Source organism: Microcaecilia unicolor, chromosome 3 (assembly GCF_901765095.1).
Source record: "Microcaecilia unicolor chromosome 3, aMicUni1.1, whole genome shotgun sequence".
NCBI lineage: Eukaryota > Metazoa > Chordata > Amphibia > Gymnophiona > Siphonopidae > Microcaecilia > Microcaecilia unicolor.
This window is the reverse complement of record NC_044033.1, coordinates 151,936,309-151,959,585: the sequence shown is the minus strand read 5'-3', so window position 1 is coordinate 151,959,585 and position 23,277 is coordinate 151,936,309. Positions and strand designations below refer to the sequence as shown.

Sequence of the window (23,277 nt, the reverse complement as noted above, 5' to 3'; positions counted from 1 at the left end):
TGCAAGGAAAGTAAACAAGAACAAGAGAAGCAGGAAGCCTATATGGTTCTCCTAACAAGTAGCTGAAATAATAAGAGCAAAAGAGGCTTTGTTCAAGAAATACAAAAAAACGCAACGAGAGGATCACAGAAAAGATTATCGGATTAAACTCAAAGAAGCGAAGAGGGAAATATGGCTAGCGAAAGCGCGAGTGGAAGAAAAAGTGGCTAAAGATGTAAAGAAAGGTGACGACCATTTTCAGATATATTGGAGAAAGGAGAAAAGATAGGAATGGAATTGCAAGACTGAAAGATAATGAGAATGGCTATGTGATGAGGATAAAGCATACGTGCTAAACAATTATTTCTCTTCGGTGCTCACGGAGGAAAATCCTGGAGAAGGACCGCAGTCGGCTACCAAGGGAACATCTGGGAATGGAGTGGATACTGCGCTGTTTACGGAAGAAAGAGTTTATAAACAGCTTGAGAATCTGAAGGTGGACAAAGCTATGGGGCTGGATGGGATACATCCCAAGATACTGAGGGAGCTCAGACAGGTCCTGGCAGGACCTCTTAAAGATTTATTTAATAGATCTTTAGAGATGGGAGAGGATCCGAGGGATTGGAGATGAGCAAATGTGGTCCCTATTCACAAAAGTGGAGACAGAGAAGAAGTGGGAAACTGCAGACTGGAAAGTCTCACGACAGTGGTAGGAAAAATAATGGAATAGCTGCTGAAAGAAAGGATAGTTAACTTTCTAGGAGCCAATGGGTTACAACTCCCGAGGCAACATGGATTTACCAAAGGAAAATCCTGCCAAACTAATCTTATTGACTTCTTTGACTGGGTGACCAAACAACTGGATGAAGGACATGCGCTAGGTGTAATCTACTTGGAATTCAGCAAAGCCTTTGATATGGTCCCCCAAAGAAGACTCATTAATAAGCTGATAGGGTTGAACTTAGGACCGAAAGTGGTGAACTGGATAGGAAACTGGTTGATCGACAGGTGGCAGAGGGTGGTGGTAAATAGAATCCGCTCGGAGGAAAGGAAGGTGAGTAGTGGAGTTCCTCAGGGGTTGGTGCTGGGACCTATTCTGTTTAATATATTTGTGGGAGATATTGCTGAAGGGTTGGAAGGAAAGGTTTGCCTTTTTGTGGATGACATGAAAATAGCCAATAGAGTGGATACCTTTTAGGGAGTAGAAACAATGAGAAGGTATCTCTGAAAATTAGAAGAATGGTCAAGGGTCTGGCAATTAAAATTTAATCCAGCAATTCAAAAGAAACCTTTAACTTAATTTATATATAATTGTTCTAAAACACTATGATTATAAATAATGTGAATTGTGCTTAGTGCATTACACATGACCGAAGTCAAGGTTCTAAGGTTAATAATGCCACCTTCCCGCCATCACAGCACAAGAGTCCAAGCCACCCTGCCTACGTGTCTGTTGTCATTCATAGCAGTCCATCAACAAGTAAAAACATATAAATAGTAGATTATACTTAGCCTCAAGCAGGTACAAAGTTAAGAGGGAAAACAGTATGGAGACTAATTGATAAAGTTTGCTTTTTTATATTTTTATTCTGCCTACCTACAATTCCTCCTTTAAACCCCAATGTTTAAGTTCCCAAAGCACAGAGCAAAATAATGTTCACTTACCAGAGACATGTCCTCTTTTCCCAGCACTTCTCAGAAACAAAGTTAAGTGGGACATTTCCTGCTTGCCCCGGGATTGGTAGCATGGAATGTTGCTGCTAATTGGGTTTCTGCCAGGCACTTGTGACCTTGCTTGGCCGCTGTTTGGAAAACGGGGTACTGGGCTAGATGGACCATTGGTCTGACCCAGTATGGCTACTCTTATGTTCTAACTGTTGTAATCTCCAAAAGGTGTTCTTGGTCAGATCTCAGAGGACATCAAGGTCGTAGGTTTTCAATTTCCTCCTGGCATTGAGCCTACGTGCCATCCTTTTGCAGTTTGCAAATCATTTGCCCTGTGTCCTGGTAAACTTCACAGTATACAGAATACCACAGTAAGACTGATTTTTTTTTTTCACGGCAGAAGAGGGATAGTATCTCCTCCTGTTTTCTTTAACTTCCATTGGTTGCCTGTAGAGGCCAGGATTGTTTGTTTTCTTGCTTGATTTAAAAGACCTTGAATGGAGTGTGTCCATCATATTTGATAACCCACTTTGTATTTCAGTCTAATAATAGAGTTAGAAGGTTTGCTGTAATTTTTTTTTTGCCCTCTATTAGGGGTATAGAGAGAGTTTGAATATTTAATAGTTTTTTAGCTGTGTTAATTTGCAGTTGGATTTTAACCTGTTTAAGAAGAATTTAAAAACTATCCTTTTTAGCACCTTTGTATCTCATTAAGCTTTCCAATAATATGTTTTGGCTTCTTTTATGTAAACCAGTCAGAACCTGGAAGTAGAAGTGATATAAAAGTTTAGGGTGTAATATAATGTAGCCTAATGATTAGTGCAGCAGCCTGAGAACCTGGAGAGCTGAGTTTGATTCTCAATGCAGCTCCTTGTGACACTGGGCAAGTCACTTTAACCCTCCATCGCCCCAGGTACAAAATAAGTACTTGTACATAATATGTAAACCACTTTGATTGTAACTACAGAAAGATGGTAGTTCAGATCCCATCCCATCCCCCCTTTCCCCTAACACAATAGCACTGGTATTAGCCACCGCTGCTACACAACGTCAAGAAATCTCTGATATTGTAGGTTCCCATTCTTGGTTATCCTGTCAAGGAGTGTCTCATATTTCGTGGCATGTCTCAGGGCCCTTATTCTTCTTGCTGTTATAATGGCATTTGGATTTTCATGTTTGAATAGGACATTCTTTGGCACCAGGTCAATCAATAGCCATTCTTTTAAGATCCCATTGATCTCCCTTCTTTATTCTCAATGAAGGGTGATTCTTCAATTTGTGTCTGAATTTTCTTGGTTGTCACAGATGTAGACAGGGAAGCAGAGTAGTTTTTCAGTTCCTGATGGCTTTCTTCTTATTTATTTTATTTATTTTTTATTTATTGCATTTGTAGCCCACATTTTCTCACCTCTTTGCAGGCTCAATGTGGCTTACAATACATCATGGATAGTGGAAGTAAGAAGAGAATAGATATTTGGTATTACAGATGGATTTTGGGTTGCATGGTAATGGAATACATGATAGTAATATAACAGAAGGCATTATTTAAACATTTCTGGATATATGTGGGGAGTTTCACATGTGTTGATCTCTGTGGTATATCTTATCAAAGAGATGGGTCTTCAGTTGTTTTCGGAAGTTGGTCAGTTCATAGATCGCTTTTAGGTTGCGTGGCAACGCGTTCCAGAATTGCGTGCTCATATAGGAAAAGGTTGATGCGTTCATTAATTTGTATTTTAGACCTTTACAGTTGGGGAAATGGAGATTAAGGAATGTGCAAGATGATTTTTTAGCATTCCTGGGTGGTAGGTCTATCAGGTCTGACATGTAGGCTGGGGCATCGCCATGGATGATTTTGTGAACTAGGGTACCTACTTTGAACGTGATGCGTTCTTTGAGTGGGAGCCAGTGTAGCTTCTCTCGTAGGGGTTTTGCGCTTTCGTATTTTGATTTTCCGAATATGAGTCTGGCTGCCGTGTTCTGGGCTGTTTGGAGTTTTTTTTAGTATTTGCTCTTTGCAGCCAGCGTAGAGTGAGTTGCAGTAGTCTAGATGACTGAGTACTAATGATTGTACCAGATTACGGAAGACGGTCCTTGGGAAGAATGGTCTTACTCTTTTTAATTTCCACATTGAATGGAACATCTTTTTGGTTGTGTTTTTCGCGTGATTTTCAAGTGTTAGGTGCCGATCGATGGTAACTCCGAGGATTTTTAGGGTTTCCGAAATTGGTAGATTTAGTTTTGGTGTGTTGATGGTGGTAAATGTGTTCGTATTGTGTTGAGAGGTGAGTATTAGGCATTGGGTTTTTTCTGCATTAAGTTTCAACTGAAATGCATCTGCCCAGGAGTGCATGATATGTAGACTTTGGTTGATGTCGTTGGAAATTTCTTTTAAGTCTTGTTTGAATGGGATGTAGATCGTTACATCATCAGCGTATATGTATGGGTTGAGGTTTTGGTTTGATAGTAGTTTGGCCAAGGGTATCATCATTAGGTTGAATATAGTCGGTGAAAGGGGGATCCCTGTGGGACTCCACATTCAGGTGTCCATGTGGCTGATGTAATCGAATTTGATGTCTTATATTCCCTTCTCTGCATATTCAACTCCTCTATGACTTTTATTGTACAATATTTCCTTCATAGTTGTGCTTTGATCTTAGGCTGTTCCTTTCAAAGACCCATTCAAGAAAAATCACCAGTTGGGTTTGTTTCTTGCTTTATGCATCTCTTCCATTATCTGTCAGTGCTATTTTCTGTTCTACTTATCATGCGGCTTGTTTCCTTCGCCTCTTCCATACCCTTTGTCTTTCCAGAGTCGTCCTGATTGGTCTTGGTTCTTTCTGCTGGGTTTTGCTGAGAAGGATCTCTAAGGTTATTCCAATTTATCTCTCTTTTGAGAGTTTTAATCTTTTAGTCCCACTTTATGTTGGGGATACTGCTTTGCTACATCCCGTTGATCTGGACTGGTCTGATAGGATGCTATGGAAGGAAAAGTTATGTCTTACCTGATAACTTTCTTTCCATCGGACAAGTGCAGAATCCCTCCCTGGTTTATTAATTTTCTTTTAGGCTTTTACAAAGTCACGCTAGCATTATTAGCTCGTTTTACTGCCAGCTAAAAACACTAGCACAGATTTGTAAAACTCCCCGTCTGTTTGTTTGTCACACTTAATATACCACCTTTCTGTAAATACAGTTAGAGCGGTTTACACATATTTACAGGTACTTTTCTGTCCCAAATGGGCTCAGAATCTAAGGTTTATTTGTACCTGGGGCAGTGGAGGGTTAAGTGACTTGCCCAGGGTCACAAGGAGCTGTAGTGGGAATTGAACCCAGTTCCCCAGGATCTTAACCCACTGCACTAACTAAAGCCACTCCTCCACTCCATTTTTCAGATATCACTGATACTACTTTTAAGTTTCCTAACCTATTGTATTTCTCGTCTCCTGACTCGGTGAAATATCTGCATGCCAATAGAGTATATGCTGCAATGGCTGGTAAGGTTCTGACTAGATTGAGACATTTGGTCTCAAACTTTCAATATTGGCCACCAGGTGAATTTTGAGCACCATTGCTTGGCTATTTGAAATACTGAACATTCAATGCAGCACAATATCCTTAAGGGTCGAATCACTTGAACTATTTTAATTCTGTGTCTCCATCCGCTGGTAGATGGACACTATCCATTGGTCTGTACTAGTTTGATAAGACTAAAGAAAAGAAAATTATAAGGTAAAACATACTAGCATTTACCACACGGTAAACCACACGTTATGTACTTAATGCGATTTAGTAAAAGAGCCCCTCAGAGTTTTGGAAATATTTTTACTACCTTCTGTAATTGTCTTGTTGGTAAAGCAGCTCCCCCTGAATAAGTCTTTAATGATAAAACATAGACTATGTTTTGTTAGTAGGATCTGTTTTAATCTCATGATAAATTTGTACAGACACACCTTGGGAATATTTACCTAACACTTGAACAATCTATACATATTCTTCAAAATTGAAAGTGCTTTAGATAAGACTGAATACAAATATTGTGTATCTGGATTTTCAAAAGGCATTTAACAAAGTACCTCATGAAAGATCCCTGAGGAAAATAGAAAGTCATGGGATGGGAAGTAATGTCCTATTGTGGATTGAAAACTGGTTAAAAGATAGAAAACAGAATAGGGTTAAATGGTCAGTATTCTCATTGAAGAAGAGTAGATAGTGGGGTTCCCCAGGGGTCTGTGCTGGGACCACTGATTTTTAACGTATTTATAAGTGATCTAGAGATGGGAATGACTAATGAGGTAATACATTTGCTGATGACACAAAGTTATTCAAAGTTGTTAAATAGCATGAGGATTGTTAAAAACTTGAGAACCTTACAAAACTGGGAGAATGGGCTTCCAAATAACAGTTGACGCTTAATATGAGCAAATGCAAAATAATGCATGTGGGACTGAGGATCCCAATCTATAGCTATGTGATGCAAAGTTCCACATTAGGAGTTACCACCCAGAAAAAGGATCTAGGTGTCATCATTGATATGTTGAAACCCTTTGCTCAGTGTGCAGCAGTGGCTGAGAAAGCAAATAGAATGTTAGGAATTATTAGGAAAGGAATGGAACACTGAAAAATGAGAATGTTTTATGTCTTTGTATGGCTCCGTGGTGCACCTCGAATACTGTGTTCAATTCTGGCCACCGCGTCTCAAAAAAATATTAGAAAAGTACAGAAAAGGGTGATGAAAATGATAAAGGGGATGGGGCGGCTTCCCTATAAGGAAAGACTAAAGCAGCTAGGGCTCTTCAGCTTGAGAAGAAACAGCTGAGGGGGAGTTAAGATAGAGGTCTATAAAATACTGAGTGGAATGGGTAGCGGGGCATGCAACGAAGCTACTAAGTAGTAAATTTAAAACAAACTGGAGAAAATATTTCTTCACTCAACATATAATTAAACTCTGGAATTTGTTGCCAGATAATGTGATAGAAGCAGTTAGCATAGCAGGGTTTTTAAAAGGGTTAGATAATTTCCTAAAGGAAAAGTCCATAAGCCATTATTAAAATGTACTTGGCAAAATCCACTGCTTATTTCTAGGATAAGCAGCATAAAATCTGTTTTCCTGTCCTGGGATCTTGCCAGGTACTTGTAACGGATTGGCCACTGTTGGGAACAGGATGCTGTGCTTGATGGAACTTTCGGTCTGTCCCGTATGACAATGCTTATGTTCTCGTATTATAATTTGACATTTGCCCCTTTAGATGTAGTTTTCAGGATTTTGAACTGCTCACTCAATGCATTTATATCTTTACCATCCTGGAGGGGTCATAATAAAATAGTCATAATGTAAAAATAATGTATTTACACTGTGAGTGCCAAGGTATTTCTTTTTTATGTGATCTGTATTTTATATTTATTCAAAATTTTACAATTTACATTCAAATATCCACTTGAAAACAGGAAATCAGAAAAAAAACATACAGAAATAAACGCATTTTAGTCCACTAAATCTAAAGGAGGTCAAAGGAAATACATTCTAGACAGAAAAAAGTCTTTTCTAGAAAGAGAACAGATTTTTAAACTAGAAAACAGAGGGACAGAACACCAACAGCAAGTATTCGTGCCATTTACATAGGGGATACAACCAGAGAAGTGGCAGCACCCTAATGAGCCAATAAGAAATCCAACAACTGTTTAGGTTCAAAAAACATAATTATTACCCCCATAATTTACATGATATACGACTCGTCAAGCACAGTGAGTCTTGGTCTTAAATTCAGGAAGCTCTTTTGGCATCTGAGTCAATTGAAATCGACCACAGCTGGTTTCTACATGTATCCAAGACGAGCACTAAGTCTCAATAACCCTGCATCTACAGTTCCAACAGTGCCAGACTAATATTCAACTCCAGTTCTCACCTCAGCAGTTCTTGGAGAGGGTTACTGCACAGTGCTTTCCTTCCTGTCAGTAAAGGTAAAACCTTTGCTTCCTCTAATGCTGACACCACTGCAGCCAGCATTATACATCCAGATCTTGGAGGAACCAGCCTCAGCAAAACCTAGTCTGCACTTGTGTCATGGACATACTTGATGGACCACCTGAAGTTGCTGCAGTGCTTCCTCAGAGTTAGATGTCCATAGCATCCAGCATTAGCTGAACAAGCTTTGAGCCAAAACATGTACTCTGTGGGTAAGATCAAGTCTTTGGAGTGTATTTGCTTTATGTTTGCCCTCCACGTCATCTTGACCATATGCTATTTCTATATGATGGGCTTTTTATTTTCACTTTTTTTTTTTGGTATGTGATGATTGAGCCAAGTTTCTGTGCCTATTTAGGGCATCTTTTTCCTTATTTATATGCTTATATGTTTATGAAGTGATTTCTAGAAATTGAAACAAACATCTTCTAATTTCAGTATTTATCATTAGTATGTGATCATGGAAAAATAGGCGTTGGGTATAACATTATGTTGTAAGCTGCAATTTTATATATCTAGTCCCAGGAGTGCAGATTAAAAAAAAAATTATCTGAGTAATAGACTATCTGAAACTTGTCCACTCTTTGCCAAGGTAAAAGCATGTATAGGTATGGAACAAAACATATTTTGACCCACAGTGAAAAGACTGTTACAGGGTTAGGTAAGAGAAACCAATAGTTTTGCATTAGTAAATCTACCCCATAGTTTTAAAAAAACATTCATGAATTCAAGACTCATTATCAATGGGCATATTTTGAGGCCAATCTAATCAGATATATGTTAAAAATGTAAGATGAGTTTCAGTGCACAGTGTCCTAATGCATGCACTGAAAGAAATCTTTTACTCCCAATGCAGTAAACTAATAGCATGCAAATTACAAAACACTAATGTACAACAACAAAAAGAAAAGTGCCATGCCATGGTAATCTACTGCAGTTTGCTGCATCCAACGTTTTTGTCTCACTTCCTGTCGGTGAGTAGCTTTTGACTCAAGCACAAACAGGAAAAAAGAGAAAAAAAAATGTTAAATTCCAGTGGGCACCAAATTCCCTGATCCTGTTCTCACCTTGCAAATATTCTCTAATGACCCAAGAGGCCTCAGATTCTCCAACCCTCACCCCATCTCCCCAAGGCTATCTGATCCAGGTCACCCCTGGCCCAAAAACCTCAGGCAGGGAGTTCCTTGACCAGAGAGCCTCAAGTACTGCAGCATATCCCCCTCCCCCCACACCATTTGATCAATAATACATACCTGTTTCAGGGAGACATCTGGAGGTGTCTTGCTCCTCCTACACAGCCAAAAAAGAAAAACAACCTTAAACTGAAAGTCCAAACAGGAAAAAAGTAGGGATGTACGAATAGTCCTCTCATCCAATAAGGGAGTTGTATAGTAGTGCTGAAGATAATTTATTGGTAAATATAAATATGCAAAAAGACTGTCTTGCTTCTTTTTTATAATAAAAGGGTTTTTATAGTGATTGTTATGGTTAATTTTTATTTTCATGGTTGACCTTGGTACAGCTCTCAATCAACTGTAACAGCTGGAAACATCAGCTTTAAATATTTTATTTATTTATTTAATACATTTATACCCCACATTTTCCCACTAGTTGTAGGCTCAATGTGGCTTACACAAAATTGTAGTAGGGCTACGTACAAAAAGTACAATTATACAGTATAACAGTAAGATTATAAACAATTAGGTATCAGTTTAAGCACAAGATAGTAAGGAAAATATAAGGTATTAGTATCCATGAATTATTTGAAACCATAAGTTAATCTTAATTATGTTGAGCCTGGAGAATAAGCCTTTTTGAACAAGGTTGACTTCAGTAACTTTCTGAAATTTAGATAGTTCTGCGTTGTTTTTACTAATTTGGGTAAAGCATTCCACAATTGAGTGCCTATGAAGGAAAAGTTGGAGGCATATGTAGATTTATATTTGAGGCCAATATAATCTGGATAGTGTAGATTTAAGTAAGATCGGGAGTAACTGGATCTGTTTCTAGATGGTAAGTCAACCATATCAAACATGTATTTGGGAACTTCACCATAAATGATCCTGTGAATCAAGGTGCAAACCTTGAAGGCAGCACGTTCTCTAATGGGAAGCCAATGCAATGCAATATGGCATCACTTGCTGGTGGTTGTCCACAAATCAGTGTTACTGTGAGTACATTATTATTATTATTATTATTATTATTATGTGGGAAAGAGCGGGGTAAAAATGTAATAAATAAAATAAATTATGTTTAGGTAAGAACTCATGCTTTTACTCAGTGTTGTTCAAAGTACTTAAGTAAAAATAAATGTATATTTTAATACTTAAGTAAAAGAAAAAAGTACAGTGAAGAACACATTAAAAAAGTGAAAGTAAAAAAGTTACTGCCTAATATAATAGTTTTTGAGTAAAAAGTAAAAGTACCACAACTACAATGAATGCAACAACGTTTTTATTCCAACTGTATTGCTCTACAATTCAATCCACTTTGCTTTTAGTGAAGATGACTGTCAATCATACGAGTGTGCTTGTGAGTCATTAATCCAGAACAGCTAAAAAGGTTCAACTGCACTAGCGGAAAGTGGATTCTTCAGTCTGATAAAAAGTTCCTTCAAATCAGGCCAGGTTGCAGTATTACTGATGTCTTTTGACTGGGTCTGCAGGTTATGATCAAGGGAATGTGTGAAACACTTGACTACATATAGCAAAGAATATCATCATCATCTGCATTAGAAGTAGTGCTGACTACTTCATCACTTGCATCTTCTTACATAATACATAAGTATTGCCATACTGGGACAGACCTAAGGTCCATCAAGCCCAGCATCTTGTTTCCAACAGTGGCCAGTCCAGGTCACAAATACCTGGCAAGATCCCAAAAAAAGTACAAAACATTTTATGCTGCTTATCCCAGAAATATTTTCCCCAAGTCCAATTTAATAATGGTCTATGGACTTTTCCTATAGGAAGCTGTCCAAACCTTATTTATTTTATTTTTTTAAATAGATTTTAATGTTACATTCATATAACAAACATAAAAATGCTTGGCAATATCAGCAATAAAAATAAACAATAGAAAATAGAAATTAACCTAATAGGAAATTACCCATCAACTTTGTCCACAAATATTTTGATCCAGATACAAGGAAATGCAAAGTAAATACGTCATCAAATGTAGCAGTGGAGAGCAATAAACACTCGCAGCCAATTTAAACAGCAGATTAACTAGTGGGAGCATTCAAGGAAACATCTATTTCACCTTCCTTAGAATTAATAAATTCCTGCAATTTCTTTGGGTCAAAGAAAAAATTAATCGAATTTAGAGACACTAAACATCTGCAAGCAAATTTTAATACGAAAAGTCCACCTAAGTTGAGAATTCTTTGTTTTAAAGCCAAAACTTCTCGCCTTCTTTTTTGCGTGTCCCTGACTAAGTCCGGGAAAACTTGAACCTTAGACCCCCCCAAAAATAGCATTTATATGACGAAAATAAGAATGAAATATATTATTTCTATCTGGCTCTAAATCAAAAGTCACCAGAAGGGTAGTCTGTTCCATTATAACGTCTAAAGAGCTTTCCAGGAATTCAGTCATGTTTAATTCAGGTTGAGGATGCACAGGTGAAGATCTCGAAAACCCCTGACTACGTGCGGGAAGCACTCAGCCGGATCCCAATATTTCACAGAAATATTTTTTCAACATTTCCAATGCAGGAATCAGCAGTGATTTAGGAAAATTTAAAAATCTCAAATTGTTCCTTCTTCCATGATTATCTAAATAATCAAGCTTACGAGCTTGAATATCTCTCGCCCTGATGACTGTCGAGGCAAAGCTCTGTAATTGTTTAATTTCGCCTTCTAATGAATCAGTTTTATTTACTTGAAAATCAATTTTTCCAGGCAGAGCTTGATAGGATTGTTTTATCTCCAAAACCTCTCCCCTAAAGGAGTTAAATACCTGCAGAAGGGAAGAGTTCAAACCTTGAATTGCATCCCATAAGGACTCCATGGTCACCACAGCTGGTTTCTTCAATCTTCCATTACCACAAGAAACAGCTCCCTGGTTAAGAGAGGAAGAAGACTGAATAGCCTGCATATCCTCCTCTTACAGCAGGGGAACCAACTCCACTTCAGATGCCTCACCATGCTGCGTCTCCATCGTCACGAATCTGCTTCCGGGTCTATGCTGTGGTCCGCCAGAGAAACAGTGGAACCAATTGAGGCGGGTGCCGGCTCTCCCAGCATTTGAACACCGAAGGTAGGGTGTTCTCCAGAGCTCGAGGAGGAAAAAGCCCTGGTTTTCCCTTTTCTTTTCCCTATATCCAGCACGGGGAAAGACTCCAAAACGTCTGGCACAATTGCGGAGACTCAAGAGCTCAGAAAACGCCTATCTACTCCAAACGCCATCTTGGATCTGGCAACTAATTCCAAAGTTGAATTACACGTTAAGTGAAGAAAAATGCTCTCTGATTCATTTTAAATTTACTACTTTGTAGCTTCATCGCATGCCCCCTAGTCCTAGTATTTTTGGAAAGCATAAACAGATGCTTCATGTCTACCCATTCCACTCCACTCATTTTATAGACTCTATCATATCTCCCCTCAGCTGTCTTTTCTCCAAGCTGAAGAGCCCAAGCCACTTTAGCCATTCCTCATAGGGAAGTCGTCCCATCCCCTTTATCATTTTAGTCACTCTTCTCTGCACCTTTTCTATTTTCACTATATCTTTTTTGAGATGTGGTGACCAGAATTGAACACAATATTCGAGGTGCGGTCGCACAGAGGCATTATAATGTGCTCAATTTTGTTTTCCATTCCTTTCCTAATAGTACCTAACATTCTATTTGCTTTCTTAGCCGCCGCAGCACACTGAGCAGATTTCAACGTATCATCAATGACGAAACCTAGATCCCTTCCTTGGTACTCCTGACGTGTAACCTGGCATGACGTATCTATAATTCGGGTTCCTCTTTCCCACATGCATCACTTTGCACTTGCGCATATTAAACATCATCTGCCATTTAGATGCCCAGTCTCCCAGTATCATACAGTTCTTCTTTATCTTCGTTATCATCGTCATGCTGTCCAATTACAAAAAAGGCTTTCACAAAGTTGGAATCACCTGTTGTTCTAATAATTTTTCATCTGATGGCAAACTTTGTTTGAACATCTTTGAGAACTGATGCATGAACATCAAATGTTTGGGAATCCTTCAGTCTTAAGTCCAGACAAGAAGACTTCTTCTCCAAAGACTCTATCAATCCATTGAACAGTCACCCCATTGTAAAATTTTCCATGAGATGACCAGCAGTCTGTTGTGATAGAGACGTGTGTCTGTTCACTAAGGATTCTAACCAGTTTCAGCTTCATCTCTGCTTCTAAATGATTCAAATTATTACTCTTATGTTTGGCTGGAGGCCAATAGCCAGTTCAACAAACACGGGCAACTCCACTGTTCTTATAGGTTATAATAGCTGAACAGCAAAATTTAAGTTGAGATGATCCACAGTTTTGCTTTTTTTCATTTGGTCTACTGAGGAATCATCATTTACATCTTGCTTCCACTTTTACTTTTAACTGCAAGCATCAGATTTAACTGAGTAAAAGTAGCTAAATTTGGCAAAATTATTACTTCAGTAAAAGTAATGCTTTATCCATGCTTCATTACAAGTAAAGTAACAAAACTTTTACTTAAGTACAGTAACTAGTTATATTTACTTAGTTACTATACAACACTGCTTTAACTCTTTGTTTTTTGGACAAACGGATATTACAAATCATGGCCAGTGGCAACAGATTGCATATCCTGGGAATCCCAATAAATTAATACTTGTACCTCAGGGCAGGATCCTGAGGATTGGCAGTTCTCACTGGTCCTGAAAACTTTATAGTTTATTAAAACTTACTAGACCACCCAAGCTGACTCACAGATCTGGGCAGTTTACAACCTAGACCAAAAAAACATGAAAGTAGAGAAAAGAACTGCAATGTTTGGACAGAAAAGAACCTCCAGTCGCACCAGATCATTCAAACATTTGCTAGGCAGCAGCAAGAACAAAAGCAGGGTAAGGAAAGAAAAGAAGGGGTAAAGGGAATAGGGTTCGTCACAAGAAATTAAGATTCACATTGAATGGAATACATTTCCAATATAAAGTCATGCCATTTGGCCTTGCAGCAACTCTAGAAGATGTTCACAGAATACCTTACAGTAGTTGTGGTCCACCTAAGAATGCAAGGGATTTTTGTGTTCCCCCTATCTGGATGTCTGGAACCTGAATCACCTGCCAATCAAAGCTGGCTATTAGAAAAGTAGTTCTAAGGTCTCTGAATTTCATAATCCATTTCAAGAAATTGAACATTGTGCTATACATCCAACTTGGAAAGGATTCCTTTCCACAGCACAGAGTTCTGGCCTTATGGGAATGGTTAGCTATCTGTTGAGAAAAATTAATTGGCACAATCACTTCTAGTTTTGCTGGTATGTATAGTAACAATGGTCCACATCTACACTTTTACGGCTACTAATGGATGCTCAAATTCCAGATGAGGTAGCTCACTCAGTTTGTCAAGATGCATGTCCATCATAAAATGGATGATCAAAGCACCACAATGGTGGTATGCCTTCCTGTTGCTCACTCAGGACCTTCTTTTCCAGCAATCTGAGCACCAGCTAGTCCTGCCCACAGATACTTTCAAGAGGGTATGAGGAGCACATATTCTTTCCTTCGACACACAAGGTAAATGGTTTAGAGAGCACATACCAGATGAATTGCCTACAACTGGGGGCAGATTTGGACATAGGGTGGCCTTCAGCTCTCTGGTGTCAAGAAAAGGAATTCTAGTGAAGACAGGCAATCAAATTGCCATGCTCTATATCAACAAGTAAGGAGGAGTCAATCTTTTCTAAGGAGGACATAAAGATCTGGAAGTGAGCCATCTCCCATTGAATCTTGTTAACAGCCTGGGGATCCAGAATGGAAAAATAGACTCCTCATCTTATGGATCCTCAAGAATGGGCCATAGATCAGAACGTAGGTAGTGATATGTTCTCTCATTGAGAGACCCCAGATGTGGACTGCTTCCAGAAGAGTACAATGCTAAGCTTCCTCCTTCAGGATATTGACATAAATATAAGAGAGAAAATGTTCTGTTCTATTCTATTCTATTCTATAAAACCTTTCTTCCTGAGGGAAATCTTTCGAAATCTAATACAATCAATGGTCCTAAGCCATGCAGATTACTGCAATGCAGTCTATGGGGATGTAAAGAATAACTCACAAAAAAACTCCAGACCGCCCAAAACACAGCTGCCAGGCTGATATTTGGTAAATCACGCTTCGATAGTGCTAAGCCCCTCCGAGAAAAGTTGCACTGGCTCCCAATCAAAGAACAGATCATCTTCAAAATCTGCACCTTTGTCCACAAAATCATCTACAGCATAGTCTCAGGATAAATACAATAAACACCCCAGACTACACCCTGCCGGTCTCAGACAGCCTGAAAATTCTGGGAGTCACAATTGACCGAAATCTTACATTTGAAGACCATGTGAAAAACACAGCAAGGAAAATGTTCTACTCAATGTGGAAACTTAAAAGGATCAAACCTTTCTTCCCAAGGGAAGTATTCAGAAGCCTAGTACAATCAATGGTACTAAGTCATCTAGATTACTGTAAATGCCATCTATGCCGGATGCAAAGAACAAATCATCAAGAAGCTTCAAACCGCTCAAAATACAGCAGCCAGACTCATATATGGAAAAAAGAAATACGAAAGTGCTAAACCCCTAAGAGAAAAACTGCACTGGCTTCCACTAGAAGAATGTATTGCGTTCAAAGTCTGCACCTTGGTCCACAAAATCGCTCACGGGGAAGCACCGGCCTACATGTCAGATCTTATAGACCTGCCCACTAGGAACACAAAAAGATCAGCATACTCATTCCTTAATCTCCACTACCCCAACTGCAAAGGATTAAAAAATAAATCCATATACGCAACTAGTTTCTCCTACATCTGCACGCAACTATGGAACGCACTACTGAAGGCCATTAAAACAATGCAAGATTTAACTATCTTCCGAAGGCTACTGAAAACTGATCTATTCAAGAAGGCATACCAATAATATTCATCCTCAATACATAATAATAAAGACTACACATGAACTAGAAAAACCGAACTCTTAACACTTGACTGACTGACCTCTTTCACTTTAACCCTTATGCTGAATATAGAGTCACTTTAACCCTTATGTTGAATAACTTCTCTACAGTCGATGACCCAATGTATGTTACATTCCTATTTATCACACAGAAATTAATATGCACTACCATAATATATTCCTCTCTACCACATATGTATGCACCTTAATGCAGCGACTTTTGTATTCTGTGACCCGGAAATGACAATCGCCATTACGGCAAATGTAAGCCACATTAAGCCTGCGAATTGGTGGGAAAATGTGGGATACAAATGCTAATAATAATAATACATGACAGACCTCATAGACCTACCAACCAGAAACAGAATCAGATCTTCATGATCATACCTAAACTTACACTACCCAAATTGCAAAGGACTTAAATACAAACAACTTATGCATCCAGCTTCTCCTACGTAAGTGCACAACTATGGAATGGACTCCCAAAAGCTGTAAGAGCAATCCATAACCAGTAAAAACCAACCTCTTCAAAAAGGCATACCCCACTGATCCAACGTAAATCCCCACATCCAGCAACACAGCACAACCAATGATCGTACTGGCTAATATACAATCCTCATTCCCTTCTACCTTCACAGTGCCTGACACCTACCTCATCTGACCACAATACAACCTTGTATTTGTTATCAACCGACTGGCGAACGCCTTTACGGTATTATGTAAGCCACATTGAGCCTGCAAATAGGTGGGATAATGTGGGGTACAAAATGAAACAAATAAAATAAATAAAATTGGCCAGTAGAAGAAAATTTGTTGGTGTACCTAGGACTTGTCAACCTTTGTTTTACTATGACAATACAAAAGCAAGCATAGCTCTTGAAAGTTAATCAGAAATATAATAAGTTAATTCACTTATTTCCATGTATTTATGGAAAAGTAACATTGGGTCTTATATTTTACAAAAGTAGGGCTCTTTTTACTAAGCCATGGTAGTGATTCCCAGCACAGCAAATATAATGAAGCCCATTCAGTTCCTAAGGGCTTTGTCGCATTTGCCACACACTACTGTGGCTTAGTAAAAGGAGCTTATCATGTTCAAATTCTTAGTTTATATAAGAAAGTATAAATTCATGCAAACATTTTTACATAATATATTTTCATGATGGTTTTGGTGTATGCTCTATCCAGTATTTCAGATATTAATTGAATGTGAAATTTTGGTGTTTTCTTAAGGTGAACTGGACCCAGAAAGGATGGGCTCAGGTATCCAGTATGGAGATGCTGCCTTGAGACAACTGAGATCACCCCGTAGGGCACAGGCCCAGAGTACTCAAGAGTGTGGTTGCTAAATTCTAAAGTATATAAGGTAAGTAACAGTCATAGTTTATTCAACATTCTTTGTTTCTTTCATATTGTGAAGTACAGTAATATTTACAGTGTTGTTTCTGCATCGGTGCAGGGCCTTCCTATACAGACCCACATTCAAGCATGCTACTTCCCACCTTCTGCTCGACAGGAAATGCTAGCTTTCATTAGTTGATTGGATTACTGCAATTCTTTATACTAAAGTCTTCTGCGAGGAAACATCCTATGATCATGTCACCCAGTACTGAAGAAGTTGCACCAGTACTGTGTCTTGAATAGTATGAACTGTAGCTCTTAAAGTCATTGAGTCACATTGGGCATAAGTATGTGACTTGTGCCATTTTGTCTTAGGTCTTCTCAATAAATCTTCCTTCACTGAGTTAAGGCTGGCAACTATTAGGGTTAGGTCCTTTAGATATTTTGCCCCAAGTCTATCGACATTGATGCCCTTCAAGATTAGCTTATATGTTAATGGTTTGATGCTCAGAACTCGGCGTTATCTGGAACAGCATCTGATCAGTACCATTGGAGCAGTACTGAAAAATAGCTCCCCAATGCTCAACTGTAAAAAGATGCAAATCATATGTGCACAAGAGTTTTGTGATAAGCCCAGCTTTTGTTCTCATGCACCAGGCAAACCCAGAGTTTGAGTACATTTACATGCTGTTTGCTCTTTTGTGTGTACATTGTCTCCTGTGCTAGTCTCTGAGCATTCTGCGCTCACTAACGCCAGCACTAATCACCTTTAGCACCAGTGTTAGGTTTTGAGCATTGGCCCATAAGTTATCTCTCTTTTGGGAAAGAGGCTAATTTAATGTCAATGATTAAAATGTACAGAGTGAATTATAATAAAGTAGTATAATAAACATAAGATATACCAAGACATTAATGATGAAAATTAAAAAAATATAGTTTGCATATGTCATAAATAAAAATCTTTTACCTCCAACTCAAAAGTGTAAAGCCAGCCTGTTAATCTCGCTGTGCCCCTTAGCTGTTCATATAGGCATTAAAAAGCTAGTTTATTCAGTGGCTACCAAAACTGATGATGATTTGAGGAAAATTTTTAATTTACTGGGTCAGACATTTTCAAATCCTAAGAACTGCCCCAGAAATAACCAAAATTCTTGTGATACTAGCAAAGTGTATTGAATGTTGTACCCTTGGAAGTGAAGTAATGGGCTAATTTTCATTTCTTTGGCTCGGTATTACGAAAGGCTTAAAGCCAAGCACATAATCTTAAACCTAATCCTTTGCTCCGTAGGAAGCCAATGCAACAAGAAAAATTCTGAACTCATTGCAACTTACCCTAGACTTGCTTGGGACTTCAGTAGTCGAGATGATTTAATGCTGCCGCTTGAACCACAGTTGAAAAGTTCTGGTGACTTAGGAAAGATGTAACTGTTGCACCAAGCAGATTTTAAACCAAACCTTTTTGGCAACTGACCTAATATCCACAATAATGTAAGCTGTAAGTCTAAAATATCCCTATCTTTTAACCTCAGCAACCACTAGAAAAGATGCCCTCTGAAACGCAAAAGTTAAAAGATGCTGTTATCAGTTAGTAACCCAGAGAATATCTATTAACTAGTAAAAAAGGCCCGTTTCTAACACAAATGAAACGGGCGCTATCAAGGTTTCCCTCGGAGTGTGTATGTTTGAGAGAGTGTGTGTGAGAGTGACTGTGTGTGAGAGAGAGTGAATGTGCGAGTGTGTGTGTGTGACAGAGAGAGAGTGAGACTGGGTGCGAGTGTGTCTGTGAGAGAGAGACTGTGTGTGAGAATGAGAGTGTGTGCCATGGGCCCCCCCTCCCTCCCTCCGAGTTCCAGGGTCATCTCCCCCCTCCCACCCTCCCTCCGAGTTCCAGGGTCGTCCTCCCCCTCCCTCCCTCCGAGTTCCAGGGTCATCCCCTCACTCCCTCCGAGTTCCAGGATCATCCGCTCCCTCCCTCCCTCTGAGTTTCAGGGTCCCCCTCCCTCCGAGTTTCAGGGTCCCCCCCCTCCTTCCCTCCGAGTTTCAGGGTCCCCCCTCTCTCTCTCCCTCCGAGTTTCAGGGTCCCCCCTCTCTCTCTCCCTCCCTCCATCTGAGTTTCAGGGTCTCCCTCCGAGTTTCAGGGTCTCCCTCCGAGTTTCAGGGTCCCCCCCTCTCCCTCCCTCCGAGTTTCAGGGTCCCCCCCCCCTCTCTCTCTCTCCCTCCCTCCCTCTGAGTTTCAGGGTCCCCCCTCTCTCCCTCCTCCCTCTGAGTTTCAGGGTCCCTCCCTCTGTCCCTCTCTCTGAGTTTTCAGGGTCCCCCCCTCCCTCCCAGTTCCAGGGTCGTCGTCCCTCCCTCCCTTCCTTCCAGTTCCAGCACCCCTCGTTATGAATTTTAGAAGTCATTTTCACTTACGAAGTCGGAGTTATGACAGTTGTCAACACTGGTAAAAGGCGTGTAGGCTCGGCCCTTCTCTCTCTCTCTTTCAACTCTGGTCCCGCCTAATTTCCTGTTTCCGCAAGGGCGGACCAGAGCTGAGAGAGAGAGAAGGGCTTGAGCCTGCACGCCTTTTAACGCTGCTGCTGCCGGGCCGCTGTAAACCTGACTTGGTAAGTGAAGATGACTTTTAAAATTTGGAGGGAGGGGCCTGGAACTGAAAGGGAGGGAGGGACGAAGGAAGGGACGATGACACCCTCATGCGTGTGACATCGCGTCCATGGACTGGCAGCTCTGCAGCGTTCCCTTCGAGTGATTGGTCACTGCTGTTTGTGACGAACCTGGAAGTACGTGACGTCAATTCAGGAGATGGATACAGCAGGAGCACGAATGCTTCAAGGCTTCACTTTCACGGAGTCAGCTTCAGAACGTTGGAGGTGCTTTTTATTATAAAGGATATTCAGTTTTTGTTTAGAATTAGAGCTGTACCGAATAGCATATTTTATTATTTGCCCAAATACTAATAATGAAAAATACTATTTGGCCAAATACGAATAATGGGCATTGAACTTTAACATAACGAATAATAAAAGAAGCAACATGAAATTAGAGATGAAGTTCTTATTTCAGTAGGATTTAGCACAGTAGAGCCTCGGATTATTCGTATTCGAATTTAAATCGCTATTCGGCCGAATATGAATAGTGTATTTGAGGCCGAATCGAATATAAATATTCAGTGCAGCCCTAGTTTAGATTCAGTTATATATTCAGTGTGTGCCTTACATAAGGGCCTGGTTAAAACTTTGTGGCAGAAGGAGTTAGGACTAATTGTGGTCTGCATCTTCTGCTACAAGCCTATAAATTAGGCCCAAACAGTGTTTATGATTTTACTTTGTTACTAATACATCTTATTTCAGTTATGTTGAGTTTCTGTATTTTGGTACCTTAATGTCCTACCTGCCTTGGGCAGTTAAGCTTGCTGCCAGAGGTAAGAGTGGACACACTCAAGTCCAAAACTTTTTTTTTTTTTTTTACTCCGCTGTCCTGTAAGCCTTGACCACATTCTCTGGCAGCAAATTCCATAGCTTAATTGTACATTGACTGAAAATATTCTGTGTTAAATTTGTTTTAAATCTGCTATCATCTAGTTTCTTGCAGTCTCCTAATCCTAGTACAGTTTGAAAGTTTATAACCATTCCTTTTTAATTCATTCTGTACCACATTTAATTTTATAAAAATCTGTCATAGCACCTCTCATTCTCTTCAAAAGCTAGAAAGCCCTAACTTGTTTAGCCTTTGTATTCTACTTTTCAATACTTTTTTTTAAGTTGTGCTATATCTTTGAGATGTGACAACCAGAACTGCACATGATAATGAAGGTGCAATAAGACTATATTTATTTAAAACACTTAGGAATCACCTCAAGTCAGTGTACATGATTACAATATATAATGATAAACACCAACATAACAAGCGTCATAAGTTAAAATTCTCTTATCATAACATAGTAACATAGTAGATGATGGCAGAAAAAGACCTGTACAGTCCATCTAGTTGCCTATTATTGAAGTACCTAGTTTACATCCAGTTTAAAAACTTTCTCAAACAGCCATGACTTGCATAGTCTTCATACATCTTTGGCATTGAATTCCATCATTTAGGGGCCACAGGGAAGGAACGCTTGTCTTTGAGTGCCAGTATATTCAGCCTTACCCACTGTGAATCAGATTCATAACTTTGAGACCACCTCAAAGATCTGGCTGGTTCATATATACTTGATTTTTCTTCAAGATAAACAGTTTTCCTAAAACATTCTAAATACCAATGTTAATGTTTTGAATATTACTTGAAATTCAGTGAGCAACATAAATCTATGGAGTGTCACGATGATAGTTCGTTTTATTCACTAGTGCAATGCTTTTCAACTGGGTCCTGGAAGCACACCTAGCCAGTTAAGTTTTCAAGATATCCACAATGAAGATGCATGAGAGAGATTTTCATGCACTACCTCTTTAGTATGCAGATCTATCTCATGCATCTTCATTGTTGATATCCTGAAAACCTGACTGGCTGGGTATGGCCCACCTACTGAGTTGAGAACTACTGCTGTAGTGGATTCCAAATAATTCCTGCCATTTTATTACCATTTTTATTTAATCCTGCACACTAAGCTGATTTCAGTACATCACAGTGATTCTAAGATCCCTTTCCTCAGTCGAGACACCTTATATGGAGACCAACATTTTTCAAGAACAAGCAAAATGATAGTCCTTACCACTGAAGTGATGTCTTCTGAGAGAGCTTTGAATTAGAGAATCTAAACCAAGCTGAAGTGCTTTCCAGAATGTTCCACTGATCATGTATGGGAGTTTCTATATCAGAGCTCTCATGTGAGGCCACGTCAGTTCTTTTTCTATGAAGCTTTCAGGAAAAGTGAACTTTTTTTCTGCATATTTTTAGTAGGTAGGATTTTTTTGAGTTTTTGCTCTATTTTATGCATAGCCATAGCCTTCACCAATACTATTTCATCAAGCAGCAATAGGCATCATGTTTGATTTATTATTTGATTTTGCCACAGCTATTTTTCATCCAATGATATAAAGTAAAAGAAGACCTGTAATTTCAAGAAGTCCACCCAGTGCAATACCACCACCATGTCAGTTATTTTGTTAACTCAGTGCGTGCCTGGTATCTGTAGCTGTTCCATCAGCCAACAGAGGACAGCTAAGAGTCTTCGAGTGGCAAGTATACGGAGAGGCTTTGTGATTCATTTCTTTGAAGGGGTGAACAAACATGTGGATAAAGGGGAGCTGATTGATATTGTGTATCTGGATTTTCAGAAGGCGTTTGACAAAGTAAATCATGAAAGACTCCAGAGGAAATTGGAGAGTTATGGGATAGTAGGTAGTGTTCTATTGTGGATTAAAAACTGGTTAAAAGATAGAAAACAGAGAGTAGGGTTAAATGGTCAGTATTCTCAATGGAGAAGGGTAGTTTAGTGGGGTTACCCAGGGCTCTGTGCTGGGACCGCTGCTTTTTAACCTATTTATAAATGACCTAGAGATGGGAGTAACTAGTGAGGTATTAATTTGCTGATGACACAAAGTTATTCAAAGTCATTAAACCATGGGAGGATTGTGAAAATTACAAGCAGACCTTACGAGACTGGGAGACTGGGCGTCTAAATGGCAGATGATGTTTAATGTGAGCAAGTGCAAAGTGATGCATGTGGGAAAGAGGAACCCGAATTATAGCTGCGTCATGCAAGGTTCCACATTAGGAGTCACGGACCAAGAAAGGGATCTAGGTGTCGTCATTGATGATACGTTGAAACCTTCTGCTCAATGTGCTGCTGCGGCTAAGAAAGCAAATAGAAGTTAGGTATTATTAGGAAAGGAATGGAAAACAAAATGAGGATGTTATAATGCCTTTGTATCGCTCCATGGTGCGACCGCATCTTGAATATTGTGTTCAATTCTGGTCGCCGCATCTCAAAAAAGATATAGTGAAATAAGAAAAGGTGCAGAGAAGGGTGACGAAATGATAAAGGGGATGGGACGACTTCCCTATGAGGAAAGGCTAAAGCGGCTAGGGCTCTTCAGCTTTGAGAAAAGGCGGCTGAGGTAAGAAATGATAGAGGTCTATAAAATAATGAGTGGAGTTGAACGGGTAGATGTGAAGCTTCTGTTCACGCTTTCCAAAAATACTAGGAGTAGGGGGCATGCAATGAAGCTACAA

At 39.4% G+C, this 23,277-nt stretch overlaps 1 protein-coding gene across 3 annotated transcripts in view; it reads left to right on the top strand.

The window, feature by feature from the left end:
* The window catches only part of RAB4A (RAB4A, member RAS oncogene family), a 142,839-nt gene that overhangs the window by 93,543 nt on the left and 26,019 nt on the right, over positions 1-23,277 (top strand). For 2 of the 3 annotated variants that reach the window (XM_030196486.1, XM_030196485.1), the window contains one exon: positions 17,002-17,134. In XM_030196486.1, coding sequence (XP_030052346.1) covers positions 17,002-17,117 — 116 coding nt within the window. In that variant the 3' untranslated portion in view covers positions 17,118-17,134. Of the gene's footprint in view, positions 1-17,001; positions 17,135-18,397; positions 18,605-23,277 lie in introns of all 3 variants that reach the window. The other variant, XR_003941457.1, reaches the window with a different exon arrangement.